We start from the raw sequence: 12,733 nt of genomic DNA on the forward strand, positions 1-12,733 counted from the left end.
TGACGAGATCAGGGCATGCGTTCTAGCCCCAGGGAGCCCTGTATTCCAGCTGTTTCCTCCCGTCCCCTCCTCAAAGCACAGCGCCCTTCAGCCGCCTGGGTCCCCCCCCCCGCCCCCTCCCCCGTTCCCTGTGACCCGGGGCCGGCCTCACCTCTGGGCTGGTGGCCCGTCCATGATGATGTTCACCCACAGGATCTGCATGGCGTTGAGGGGGCTGGGCAGGTCGCACACGGTGGACAGGGTGATGAGGCTCAGGGCCGCGATGCTCCTGCGGGCCCCACGGCAGACGCGCTGTCAGAGCCTGCCTGCCACCCCAGCGCCCGCCACGCGGGAGGGGAGGGCCGGCCGCCGCTCACGTGCTCAGCTGGAAGCGGACAAAGTTCTTGATGTTGTGGAAGATCCCCTTGCCTTCCTCCACGGCGTCCCTGCAAGGCAGGCCGGGACGGCAGGCGTGACCACGCGAGCTGACCCCCGCGGGCGCCCCAGAAAAGGCCACATCACCCCGACGGTGCCCACCAGCTTCCTGCCGCCCCGTGTGGACTGTCTGAGTGACACCTCTGTCAGGGGCCCCTCACTGATGCCACCTGTGTGATAGGGTGGAGCTTGCAAGCCACGCCCACCGGAGGCGTGGAGGGGCGTGGCCAAGGCTTCCCGACAGCCAGGCCTGGTGTCGCTAACAGAGAAAGCTGTCCAGATGAATTGCAAAGGAACTGACGGCCCTGCCTTCAGGCCCTGCACGTCAGGACTGCGTTTTTGTATAGCTGAAGTGAAGGGTGTCAAGAAAAAGGCGAGTCTGTTGTAAAGAGAAGACTTCTTCAGCCAGTGCTGGAGGTTCATGCTAGCAGTACCAGCCACTTGGGAGGCTGGGAATGGGAAGTTTGCTGTTCTAGGCCAGCCCAGGCAGACACATCTACTGACTCCATCTCAACAGAAAAATCTGGGTGTGGTGGTATACACCTCTGGTCCCAGTTTCAGTGGGAAGCCAAATTAGGACTGTGGTCCAGGTGCGCACCCAGGAAGGAACTGAGACCCAAAACCCGAAATAGCACCAGAAGAGGCTGGGGCTCAGCAGCAAGACCACCTGCTTAGCAAGCTTGGGGCCCAGTACCACCCCGAACCCCCAAACTGTCAATGTCTATCCTTCCAAATGTGATTGTGTGTGTGTGTGTGTGTGTGTGTGTGCACATGCACGTGCACACGGGTCAGTCCTGGGCCTGAACCCAGAGCCGACTCTGGGTTCTGATCTGGACCTCAGGGCAGGCAGGCGCTGCTGGCACCCGGAGGGGAGGCCTGCCTGGGGGTCCCCCCTCTCAGCATCTCCCCCTTCCCTGTGTCCAGCGTAGCACCGCAGCACGCATGCTCAATGCTCAATGGTCCCCCACCCCATTCCCCTCGCCCCCCGCTGCTCACATGATGGCTGAGAAGTCATCGTCCACCAGCACCATGTCGGCGGCTTCCTTGCTGACATCCGTCCCCGTCTGTCCCATGGCAACTCCGATGTCCGCGGACTTCAGGGCCACTGCGTCGTTCACACCATCCCCCGTCATGGCCACCACCGCCCCCGACTCCTGCAGGGCCTGTGGGAAGGGCAGGCTGTGGGGGCCTGTGGCTGGAGCACCCCCTTCTAGAATCTTCCCCCCAAGTCAAGCAGTGAGGCCGGGACCCTTCAGAGGGGCGCCGGGAATCGCTGCCCGGCGTCGGCGCCAGCTCCGCCCGCCCCAGCGGCCACCCGCCCGCCGCACCCTGGCATGGGAGGCCCAGGCTCAGGCAGCCGCTATTAACAGGCAACAGCAGCGCCCCACCCAGGGAGGGCCTCGAACCCCCTCGTGTGGAACAACTTGTGTTATCACAACTTTATACCAAAACAAAGCGAGGAAACCAGCCCCACATAACCAAAAAGAAGAAAGCGCAACCACCAGTGTCCCCGGGGGAGCGCTAGACATGTGAGAAAAACACAGGCATTCCTAAGAGGTTTTTTTCTTTGATGGTAGTGGGATTTGAACTCAGGGCCTTGTGCTTGCTAGAAAAATGCTCTATTGCTGAGCTATACCCTCAGCCCTCTTAGATATCATTTTTTAATTTCGTTTTTTTGTTGTTGTTGTTGGTCGTGGGGCTTGAACTCTGGGCCTGGGTGCTGTCCCTCAGCTCTTCAGCTCAAGGCGAGCGCTCTTCTGCTTGAGACACAGCACCACTTCTGGTTTTGTGGTGGTTCATTGGGATAAAAGTCTTATGGACTTTCCTGCCTGGGCTGGCTTTGAACCATGATCCTCAGATCTCAGCCTCCTGAATAGCTAGGATGACAGGCGTGAGCCAACGGCGCCCGGCCTGCTTTCATTATTTTCTTTTTTCTTTTTTTCCTTCTGCTTATGTGGTACTGAGGAATCGAACCCAGGGCCTCATGCATGCAAGGCAAGTGCTCTACCACTGAGCCACCTTCCCAGCCCCTTCATTATTTTTGAGACAGGGTTTATGTATATGCCTGGGCCAGCTTGACAGCATTCTCCTATTTATATTTCTGATGTAATTGGGATGATAGGTGTGTCTATCATGCCCAGCTTTTTAATGGTTGAGATGGGGGTCTTCTAGGCTTGCCTGCCCATGAGAAGACATTTCCCAGAATTCCCTGGGGCCAAATATGGTGGGGTGACTTGAGCTGTGGCTGAGGCTCACAAGTCACCCATCCACCCACACAGCCACCCACCCACCCAGACTGTCCCCCGAGGGACCTGTGAGCTCCCGGGCCTACGGCCGGGGCCGAGCAGGCCTGCTGGCCAAGCGTACCTTTATGATCTTGACCTTGTGCTTGGGGCTGGTCCTGTAGAACACAGACACCTGGTGCAGCAGGGTGAGGCGTCAGTGGGCATGGGGACAGATGCCTGCCCCCACCCCCGTGCCCTGCCAGCCCGAGAACGCACCTGCTCCACGCAGGCCGCCAGCTCGCCCTGCGCGGCGCCCTCCACCTCTTCCCCAGACATGGCCTTCGGCCGCTCGTCACACAGGCCGATGTTCCTTCCTGCCAGAGTGTGGGCGCTGAGGCGGCTCCCACCCCCCACCCCACGCCCATCCCTCCCCACGCCCATGTAGACGCAGAGAACCATGGGAACGCCATGGCGGCTGGGGGCCCTCCGTGAACACTGAGACTGAGGGTCAGGTGGCTCAGTGATTGTCCAGCACCGCAGCCAGCGTGGACACCGCACGCTGCACACTGTGCTGTCGGGGAAGGGGGGAGCGCGGGGACAAGGAGCCTGCCGCACACGGTAGGCCCTCGGTTCTGTGCACACATAGACCCTCAGTTCTGCACACACAGTAGGCCATCAATTCTGCACACACAGTAGGCCCTCAGTTCTGCTGAACACGGTAGGTCCTCTGTTCTGCACACAGTAGGCCCTCTGTTCTGCACACAGTAGGTCCTCGGTTCTGCACATGCAGTAGGCCCTCAGTTCTGCCTCACATAGTAGGCCCTTGGTTCTGCACACACAGTAGGCCCTCTGTTCTGCACACAGTAGGCCCTCGGTTCTGCTGAACACAGTAGGCCCTCGGTTCTGCACACAGTAGGCCCTCAGTTCTGCACACAGTAGGCCCTCAGTTCTGCACACACAGTAGGCCCTCGGTTCTGTGCACACAGTAGGCCCTCAGTTCTGCACACAGTAGGCCCTCAGTTCTGCACACACAGTAGGCCCTCGGTTCTGCACACAGTAGGCCCTTGGTTCTGCACACAGTAGGCCCTCAGTTCTGCACACACAGTAGGCCCTCAGTTCTGTACACACGGTAGGCCCTCGGTTCTGTGCACACAGTAGGCCCTCGGCTCACACACAGTAGGCCCTTGGTTCTGTACACACAGTAGGCCCTCGGTTCTGCTGAACACAGTAGGCCCTCAGTTCTGTGCACACAGTAGGCCCTCGGTTCTGCACACACAGTAGGCCCTCAGTTCTGCACACAGTAGGCCCTCAGTTCTGCACACACAGTAGGCCCTCGGTTCTGTGCACACAGTAGGCCCTCGGTTCTGTGCACACAGTAGGCCCTCGGTTCTGCACACACAGTAGGCCCTCAGTTCTGTGCACACAGTAGGCCCTCAGTTCTGTGCACACAGTAGGCCCTCGGTTCTGCGCACACAGTAGGCCCTCGGTTCTGCTAAACACAGTAGGCCCTCGGTTCTGTGCACACAGTAGGCCCTCGGTTCTGTGCACACAGTAGGCCCTCGGTTCTGTGCACACAGTAGGCCCTCGGTTCTGCGCACACAGTAGGCCCTCGGTTCTGCCTCACATAGTAGGCCCTCGGTTTGCACAGGGCCTCTGGAGAACTACTACTATTTTCGCTTCCAGCATGGCAGCAGGCAGAACGCCGGAGCCCGCCAGCCTGTGCAGCTCAGCACCTCCTCTACGCGCCTGGGGCTGGGTGGCAGTGCTGCTGCAGCCTGGCGGGGGACAGAGTGAGGGGAAGGAGGGGGTCCCCGGCCCTCGCCCCGGTACCTATGGCCATGGCTGTCTCCAGGGCGTCCCCCGTCACCATCTTCACCGACACGCCCGCGGCCGAGAGCAGCCGGATGGCTTCCTTCACGCCGGCCCTCGGGGGGTCGATGATGCCCACCAGACCCAGGAAGGTCAGCCGCCCCAGCTCGGGCCCAGAGGCCAGGCCTAGCACTGCGGGAGACCAAGGCCCAAGCAGGGGTCACGGGGGCTGAAGGGACCACTTCAGTCCCCAGCCAGGTCCCCCCATGGCCCCCATCCTGTCTGCAAGCGGCTGGGGTGGGGAGGGCAGGAGGGGTGGTGGCCCTTGTGTGCCCGCCGGGAGGGGACACAGGGCTGGCCATGCGTGGACTGGAACCAGAGCCTCCACCATGCATGGCCACCAGGAGCCTGGGAGATGAGGACGGGCATCGTGGCCATTCCTGTCCTCTCCCAGTCTGCACCTGTCACCTCCAGTGGGCGAGGGGCGGTGGCCACTGACCGCCAAGAGAACCCTGAGGCCCCTGTGTGCCACCAGGGTCACGTGATACTCAGCATCCCACATGCCCTCAGGGAAGGCCGGGGCTTCAGGGCAGAAAGAGGGAGATGGGTGGAAGCCATTTTCCTGGGCCGGTGGGTGTCCCCTCCCCTCCCCTCCCCTCCCCTCCCACGTGTAAGCCGCCCTGGGTGGGCAAGGGTCACGGGTGGCTCCGTTCTGGGGGTGCGTTCACCACCCCACCCCTGCCAGCGCCCTGTGCCCGTGGACGCCAGGCCGGCACCGGTACTGACCCCGCAGCCCCAGCGCCCCCATCCTCCTCTCCTCCTGCCTCCAGAAGGCCTCCTGCTGGGGCGTCAGCGGCAGGGAGAGGCCCCCGTGGTTGTAGAGGCTGCAGCAGTGCACCACCTCCTCCAAGGCTCCCTTCATGAAGTACACGTCGTCCCCGTCCTTGCAGAAGGTGGAGGAAAATTCCACAGTCACCGGCAGCCTCGGCAGTGACCGCCACGGCCCCGGGACCGGCATGGAGCAGAGCTGGCCTGCATTTGTCTCCCACTTGTGCCCGCCCCAGGACACGGGTGCTTGGGGCTTCCACTGGGGCGTGCGTGCGTGCATGCGTATGCGTGTGTGTGTGTGTGTGTGTGTGTGTGTGTGTGTGCTGGTGTCTGGGCTTGAATTCAGGACCTGGGTGCTACTGCTTAGCTTTTCCACTCAAGGCTGGTGCTCTGCCATTTGAACCACAGCTCCACTTCTGGCTTTGCTGGTTAGAGACGAGCATCTTGTCTCTTTTCTGCCCAGGCTGGCTTCAAACTGTGATCCTCAGATCTCAGCCTTCTGAGCAGTTCCGATTACAGGCATGAACTACTAGTGCCAGGCGCATTGGGAGTTTCTGACACAGGAGGAAGGTGGGGTTGGGGCCAGGGCTCTGCATGTCTATCTAGCTCCTGATACAGTGACTGGGCCCTTCTTGGAGAGCCCCAGGAGAGCAGGACACCCTGGACCCCACTGCCCACTGCCCCTCTGAGTCTGGAGGCTCCCAGGACCTGGCCCAGGGTCCTCCGTCCATGTCTGTGCACAGACGCACCTCATTCTTCAGGCTGCATCTCACCGCCATCCACCTCTGCTCGGAACTGAAGGGGATCTCTTCCCTTCGGACGTACAAGTCTTTGACGTGACTTAAGTCCATCTAGGAAGAAAGATGGGGCGTCACCAGAGGCAGTGAAGGCAGGGGGGGGGGCTGTGCCAATCCTCTGTCATTTAAGCCACCTCATAGATGAAAAACTGGAGCTCATGGCCTGAACCCTGTGGGGGGGGTGGGGAATTGGAGGCCGGGGGCCTGGGTGAGCGGATGGAGAAGACCTCGTGGGGCCACTCAGGGCTCCCGTCCGGCTCTGTCTGCCAGCAGCGCCTGGGCCTGAGCATCGTGTTTCTCTGGGATTCCTTCTAGAGTCTTGCCGGAGGGCTCAGAGACCCATGGGACTCCCCGAGACTGCACAGCACCCCAGGCTCCCTGGGCCCAAATTTTGTTGGCACCCAGCACCCACCCAGCGCCCAGCACCCAGTACCCAGCACCCAGAGCCCTACCTTCATGGCCAGCGCGAGCAGGGCACCCTCGGTGGGCTGCCCCATCACAGAGTTCTTCCCCACGACAGCGTTGTTAGCCACGCAGCCAGCCTGAAATGAGCACTTAGAGTGGTGGCCGTCTCTCGGGAGCTGCCACGGGCGGGGCCCACCCAGGACACGCTGGTCTGCGGGGCCCCCTTAGAGCTGGGGCTGGAGAGGGACAGTGGGGGGGCTGGAGAGGGACAGTGGGGGGGCTGGAGAGGGACAGACAGTACTCCACCAAATCAGCCTCTCAGCACAGAAGCACAAGTCCTGGCTCAGGCCCGGAGCTGGGCCGGGGTGCAAAGCCGTCTGTGGGAATGTAGTGGGGGGGATGTGGGTGACGGGGGGCCCTTGAGGGGGCGGGATCTAATGAGTCCCACTTGGGGTGACCCCGCGTCCCTCCCTGCCGGCACTGGAACTGACCAGAAGGAATGCGGTGTGCGCTTGCATGGGGACGGCCCGGGGCTTGGCTCACACCGCCGTGGGGAAATGACCCCAGCTTCCCAATCATCCTGGTGGGGTACACTTGGGGGCCCCTGACCCTGGGGGATGGGCACAACCTGGAGGGGTCCCCCTGGGGGCTGAGCCGGGTTGCGATGACCACAGCCGGTCACCGCGCGTGGGCCCGGCCAGGGTCGCGGCCGCTGAGGGTGCCCAGGTCCCTGGAGAGAAGCCACCGCCCACGGCACTGCCCCGGGGGCCCGCTCACCTCCACCAGCCGCCCCACGGAGACGCTGGCAAACCCCTTGACCACTTCGTTGGCTGGGAGAAGACGCACGGCGCCCGCGCCGTTGTACCCGATGCCGCTGACCTGTGGGGCACGGCGCGCCTGTCACCGGGCTGCCCACGGGGCTTCCGGCGTGGCCGGTCCCCCTCGTCCCCAAAGACGCGGCCGGTACGGGAACACGTCCCTCGGGGCCAGCTGACCACCGACACCGCTGACCCACAGTGCCGTGCTCTGGGGGCCGGGGGTGACTGCGCACTAGGGTGATCCCCGGGCAGGCAGGGAGAGAATGTTCTAGAACACACTGGATGTACATTTTCTCAGAGCTGTGGCGCACATACTGAGCCTCGCAGCCACAAAGCCCCTGTCAAGATGGCACATCTATCCCCGGGCCAGGGAAGCCACCGGCTACCACACGTCCACAGATGCCCGTGTCCATGCGCCAAGAATGGGCGCTGGTGGCTCACACCTGTCATCCTAGCTGCTCAGAAGGCTGAGGCCTGAGGATCATGGTTCAAAGCCAGCGCAGGCAGGAGAGTCCATGAGACTCTTATCTCCAATTAACTGCCCCAAAGCCAGACGTGGAGGTGTGGATCAGAGGCAGTGCCCAGGCCCTGAGTTCAAGCCCCAGTATCCACACCAAAAACAACAACAAAAAACCCAGCAGCGTGTTTACCAAGTAGACGCTGCCACGCCCCACCCGCTGCCGCTCTGCCTGGGAGACATGGCAGAGGGCTGCACGGAGTCCTTCCTGCACACCCCTTGTTGGGGGAGCGCGCACCGCGGGACCTCGCGCTGTGTGGCCGTGTGCGCTCACGCTGGGGGTCAGGGCGGCGCCCGGGGCACACGCCAGACCGCAGCCACAGAACCATGAAAAGCTAACGCTCGCAATGAGACCTAGCCCAAAGCAGCCAGAACGGAAGGGGCGCTGCAGAGGGGTGGCAAAGCCTGCTGCCATTTTGAAGCAAGGAGGCGGCCCCACAGCCCCTGGTCTCCTCCCACCATGTTCTAGAAGATTCCACGGGCCCTCAGTCGGTGGCGGGGCGCCCCGTGATCTCACACCGCGTGAACGTACAGGACTCACCTGGGCCTGCAGCCCATCGGAGGTGACCAGCTGGGTGACGGTCATTTCGTTGGCCGTCAGCGTCCCTGTCTTATCTGAGCAGATGACGTCACAGCAACCTGGCCCCGCCAGACGCGGGTGAGCAGAGTGATGGGGTGAAACACCCTGCGCTGGAAGGGCCGCAGCCCCCCGAACCGCCGTCCAGCCCGCGGAACGGCCGCAGCCCCCCGAACCTCCGTCCGGCCCGCGGAACGGCCGCAGCCCCCCGAACCGCCGTCCAGCCCGTGGAAGGGCCGCAGCCCCCCGAACCGCCGTCCAGCCCGCGGAACGGCCGCAGCCCCCCGAACCGCCGTCCAGCCCGCGGAACGGCCGCAGCCCCCCGAACCGCCGTCCGGCCCGCGGGGGCCCCCTCACCCAGAGTCTCCACGATGGGCAGCTTCTTCACCATCACCCGCTTCTTGGCCATGCGCAGCACGCCCAGGACCAGCGTCACCGTGACGACGATGGGCAAGCCCTCGGGAATGGCGGCCACAGCCAGGCTGCGGGGAAAGCAGCCCCCGTGAGCCTCCCGCCACGATGGTGCGAGCCCCGCGCCGCGCCACGCGCCTGGTCTGTGTGATCCCGTGCCGCGCCACGCGCCTGGTCTGTGTGATCCCAGCGCCGCGCCACGCGCCTGGTCTGTGTGATCCCAGCGCCGCACCACGCGCCTGGTCTGTGCCATCCCAGCGCCCCCGCCCATTCTGTCCCCTGCGCTTGTCTCCGCAGCACCACTGCCCCACCACTCCCCCTGCAAGCCCTCTGCTCCTATCAGACAACCACACTTGAGTGTGAATTAATCTGTCATTGCCTCTGTGACTGCTATGGCCTTCTAATCTCTTCTTGGGTTTGTGTTTTGGCTGGTCCTGGGGCTTGAACTCAGAGCCTGAGCACCTTCTCTGAGCTTCTTTTTGCTCAAGGCTAGCGCTCTACCACTTGAGCCACAGCGCCACTTCCGGCTTTTTCTGTGTTGGATGCTGAGGAATTGAACCCAGGACTTTGTGCATGCGAGGCAAGCGCTCTACCACAGAGCCACACTCCCAGCTCCCTCTTCTGATTTGTTAGGGAGAGAGACTTGAGAGGACCTGAGAAGCATTACTGGGGAGGCGGAGTGATCAGGAGGATTACTGTTAGAGGCCAGTCCAGGCGAAATGTTAGTGAGACCTCATTTCAACAAGTAAGCAGGGCATCATGGTGTGTGCTTATAATTCTACTAAATGGGATGTCAAGTGTTGGTGTCCTTCTTGGCTGGGCACCGCCCAAGAAAATGCCACACACAGCCCCCTGGGTGGGTAGCAGCACAGCCAGGCCTCCGGAGACCCAGTACTTTCTAAACACAAAGCTCGGGCTTTAAACGCAGATTCTGATTTTTAAACATGGCAACAGTTCCAAAAAAACCTAATCCCCTCTGCCTCTCCCCTGTTTCCGCTCCGAGCACTGGGCCTGGGTGATGCGAGGATCGGTGAGCCCCGGCTCCAGCCCGCCCCGCGCAGGGCAGGGGCTTCCCGCGTCCGTGACCGGCAGGCAGCCTGGCCGAGGATGCTCGCGCAACCTCCTCACACGCAGGGAGACTAAGACAGCGCGGTCCGGAAGCCAGCGTGCTTTGTGACGCACTAAGGGAGGAAGCCAGATGTGAAGAAGAAGGGATACCTTAGCATCTAAAGCTTAGAATCTAAGGCGATGGCACGAGAATGTTAATATCTGAGCCGACACTCGAAGAATGATGACAGTCATGGCAGCGCATGCCTGTGATCCCAGAGGAGTGGAGCTCTGGAGGATCCGAGTTTAAGACTGGCCTGGGTGAAAAAGCGAGGGAGACTCCATCTCAACAAACAAGTCAGGCGCAGTGAGTCTAGCCTCTCATCCCAGCCACAAGACAGGTAGAGGTAAAAGGATTGAGGTCGAGGCTGGCCAGGGCAAAAAAGGAGACTCTATGTTGAAAATAAGCAGTAAAAAAAGATGCAGAGTTGAGGGTCTGGCTCAAGTGGTAGAGCACCTGTTTAAGGCGTTCAAGAACCTGCTTTCAATCCAGTACCACCAATGATAAGAATAATAACAATAAAGTAAAATAAGAAACACAAATCTAGAATCTACGAAAGATAGCATATGAATGGTAGCTTCTGTCCAGAGACAATGGGCCATTCAGGACACATTATATAAACCAAGATTACTGAATTTGGCCAAGGGGTGGCACCTGGTTTCCATGGTGATAACCAGAAAGCCTCCTTGGTTTTATGGCTGAGTTGGGTAAATATTTGCCGAGGGTTAGGACGGGTCCCCCGCAGGGCAGGGTGCCGGGGGTGGGCCCGGAGATGTTCACGGTAATACAGAATTAATCCACAACTAATAAAGATTAGAACATCCCAGGAAAGGCATGTGCTTCAATCACCATAAGGAATTAGGGGGCGGGGTGTGTGTGTGTGTGTGTGTGTGTGTGTGTGTGTGTGTGTGTGTGTGTGTGTGTGTGTGTGTGTGTGTGTGTGTGTGTGTGTGTGTGTGTGTGTGTGTGTGTGTGTGTGTGTGTGTGTGTGTGTGTGTGTGTGTGTGTGTGTGTGTGTGTGTGTGTGTGTGTGTGTGTGTGTGTGTGTGTGTGGCCAGTCCTGGGGCTTGCACTCCTGCCCGGGCTGGCTTTGAACCGTGATCCTCAGATCTCAGCCTCCTGAGTAGCTAGGATGACAGGCGTGAGCCACGGGCGCCGGGCTTAGGGTAAAGTGTTTTTTAAAGGACAGCTGCCTGGTATGTATTTTAGAAAATCCTCCACGAATCTGACAACGACACCCGGAAACCTGAGCCTTCGCCGGTGCCACCGCAGGGCAGGTTGATAGGAAAGGCGGACACAGTGACCAACAGCCCTGGGGTCTCAGCACAGGACCTTTCTAGAATGTGTAGCAGCGGCTCTGGACTCCTTTCTGGGGGGTTTTCCGGGCGAGCTGGCTCCCGCCCGCCGCCTCTTCCTCTCTGTGGTGCAGCATGCTGCTGGGGTGTCACAACCCCTCATTAGGGCTGTCTCCCCAAACACGTGCACTCCAAGTCCACAGCACAACTCACCCCCTGCCCCTCTCCCGCAGCAAGCTGGGGCCTGCGTCGCAATCCTTCTACCTGGGCCTCCCCTGGCAGAAGCTTAAAGATTGGGGGAAGCCTATGTGTCATCTGAAAGGGGTCGGATAGAGAGGACGCCATCATCTGTCCTGCTGAGTCCGGCCGGGTCTCCTCCTGGTGGGACTCAGTTTCATGTCAATCCCACCCCAGGGCCTTTGCACCTGTCTGGCCCTTCCTGGCACACCTTCTGCCCTTTCCTTCAGTGGCCCCTTCTCACCTCTCCGCTTCAACTATGCATAGATAAGATGCCTGTCCATGTTCGACTGGACCGAGAGACACCGAGGAGGCTGGGGAAGCCCACTTCTGGTGTGTCCCGAGTGCGATAACCCCATTGCCTAGGCTGGGCCTGGGTGGGATTAAAGGTAGGGGCCCCTCCACAGCTCACGCATGCCCCCCCTCTGCTTTGCAGCGAACGTCAGCCGCCCTGCTCCCCCTTGCCCTCCCCACACGACGTACAGAACCCCCCATGAGCCCAGAGGAATCTCGGCCCCCTCAGCTCTGCTCCGGGGGGCTCTCAGAGCACCCACGCTTGTGGTGCTCGGCGGGCGCAGAGCCAAAGCCTGGGCTGCGGCGTCTGTGGTCTGGGCAGAGGGACGGGATGGGCGGGGTGAGGCCAGCTTCTGATCGCTGGCCGGACACGCGCTCTGGGGCCTGGTTGTGGGGGGACGCCGAGCCCTGCGCGCCCCGCAGCCTCTCATGCTCTCTGTGACGGGGGGGGGGGGGGCGCTCTTACCTGACCCCGATGGTGAACATGCTGAGCAGCGGCTTGCCCTGCACCCAGCCCAGGAGCACGAGGAGGCCTGGAGGGAGGGAAGGTAGAGCGGTCACTGCGCCCCAGGCCGCTCCCAGGACCGCCCTCCCCGCCCGCGTCCCCAGAGCGGGTGACAGCTGCTCCTGATGTGTTCAGGTGGGCCGCTCCTCCCTTCCTCCCACCTTCCCCGCCTCCTGCCACGGGCTGACCCCGAACCCAGGCCTCACGCATGCTCAGCAGCTGCTCTACCGCTCTGGGCTCTCAGTCCTGGTGGCTGGTGCCCGTTTTCCCTGCCCCCACCCACTTCCGCCCAGGGCTCGTCATTTCCAGGCTCCCTGGTGGCACTACTTCTGGGCTGCGAAGCCACCGGCCTGCTGTTTAAAATGGCTTTCTGCCCCTTGCCCTCCTCTCTGCCCTGTGTTGTCCTGGAACCAGGATGGAAATGGGTTTTCCTGCTGCGTGGTGTCCACAGCTTGGGGAGCGTGTGAGAAGCCACCCCTCCCGGGGGGCAGCC

General features: G+C 61.5%; 1 protein-coding gene across 1 annotated transcript in view; it reads right to left on the reverse strand.

The window, feature by feature from the left end:
• Positions 1-12,733, reverse strand: part of LOC138822802 (calcium-transporting ATPase type 2C member 2-like) — a 36,667-nt gene that overhangs the window by 2,928 nt on the left and 21,006 nt on the right. The window contains exons 11-23 of the mRNA XM_070015726.1: positions 12,202-12,268; positions 8,748-8,872; positions 8,355-8,452; positions 7,256-7,357; positions 6,526-6,615; positions 6,026-6,127; positions 5,235-5,391; positions 4,470-4,640; positions 2,916-3,013; positions 2,782-2,832; positions 1,411-1,577; positions 357-425; positions 152-268 (exon numbers count right to left, since the gene is read on the reverse strand). Coding sequence (XP_069871827.1) covers positions 152-268; positions 357-425; positions 1,411-1,577; positions 2,782-2,832; positions 2,916-3,013; positions 4,470-4,640; positions 5,235-5,391; positions 6,026-6,127; positions 6,526-6,615; positions 7,256-7,357; positions 8,355-8,452; positions 8,748-8,872; positions 12,202-12,268 — 1,414 coding nt within the window. The remainder of the gene's footprint in view (positions 1-151; positions 269-356; positions 426-1,410; positions 1,578-2,781; positions 2,833-2,915; positions 3,014-4,469; positions 4,641-5,234; positions 5,392-6,025; positions 6,128-6,525; positions 6,616-7,255; positions 7,358-8,354; positions 8,453-8,747; positions 8,873-12,201; positions 12,269-12,733) is intronic.

This window comes from Dipodomys merriami, unplaced genomic scaffold (assembly GCF_024711535.1).
Source record: "Dipodomys merriami isolate MVZ:Mamm:240054 unplaced genomic scaffold, mDipMer1.0.p SCAF_116, whole genome shotgun sequence".
Taxonomy (NCBI): domain Eukaryota; kingdom Metazoa; phylum Chordata; class Mammalia; order Rodentia; family Heteromyidae; genus Dipodomys; species Dipodomys merriami.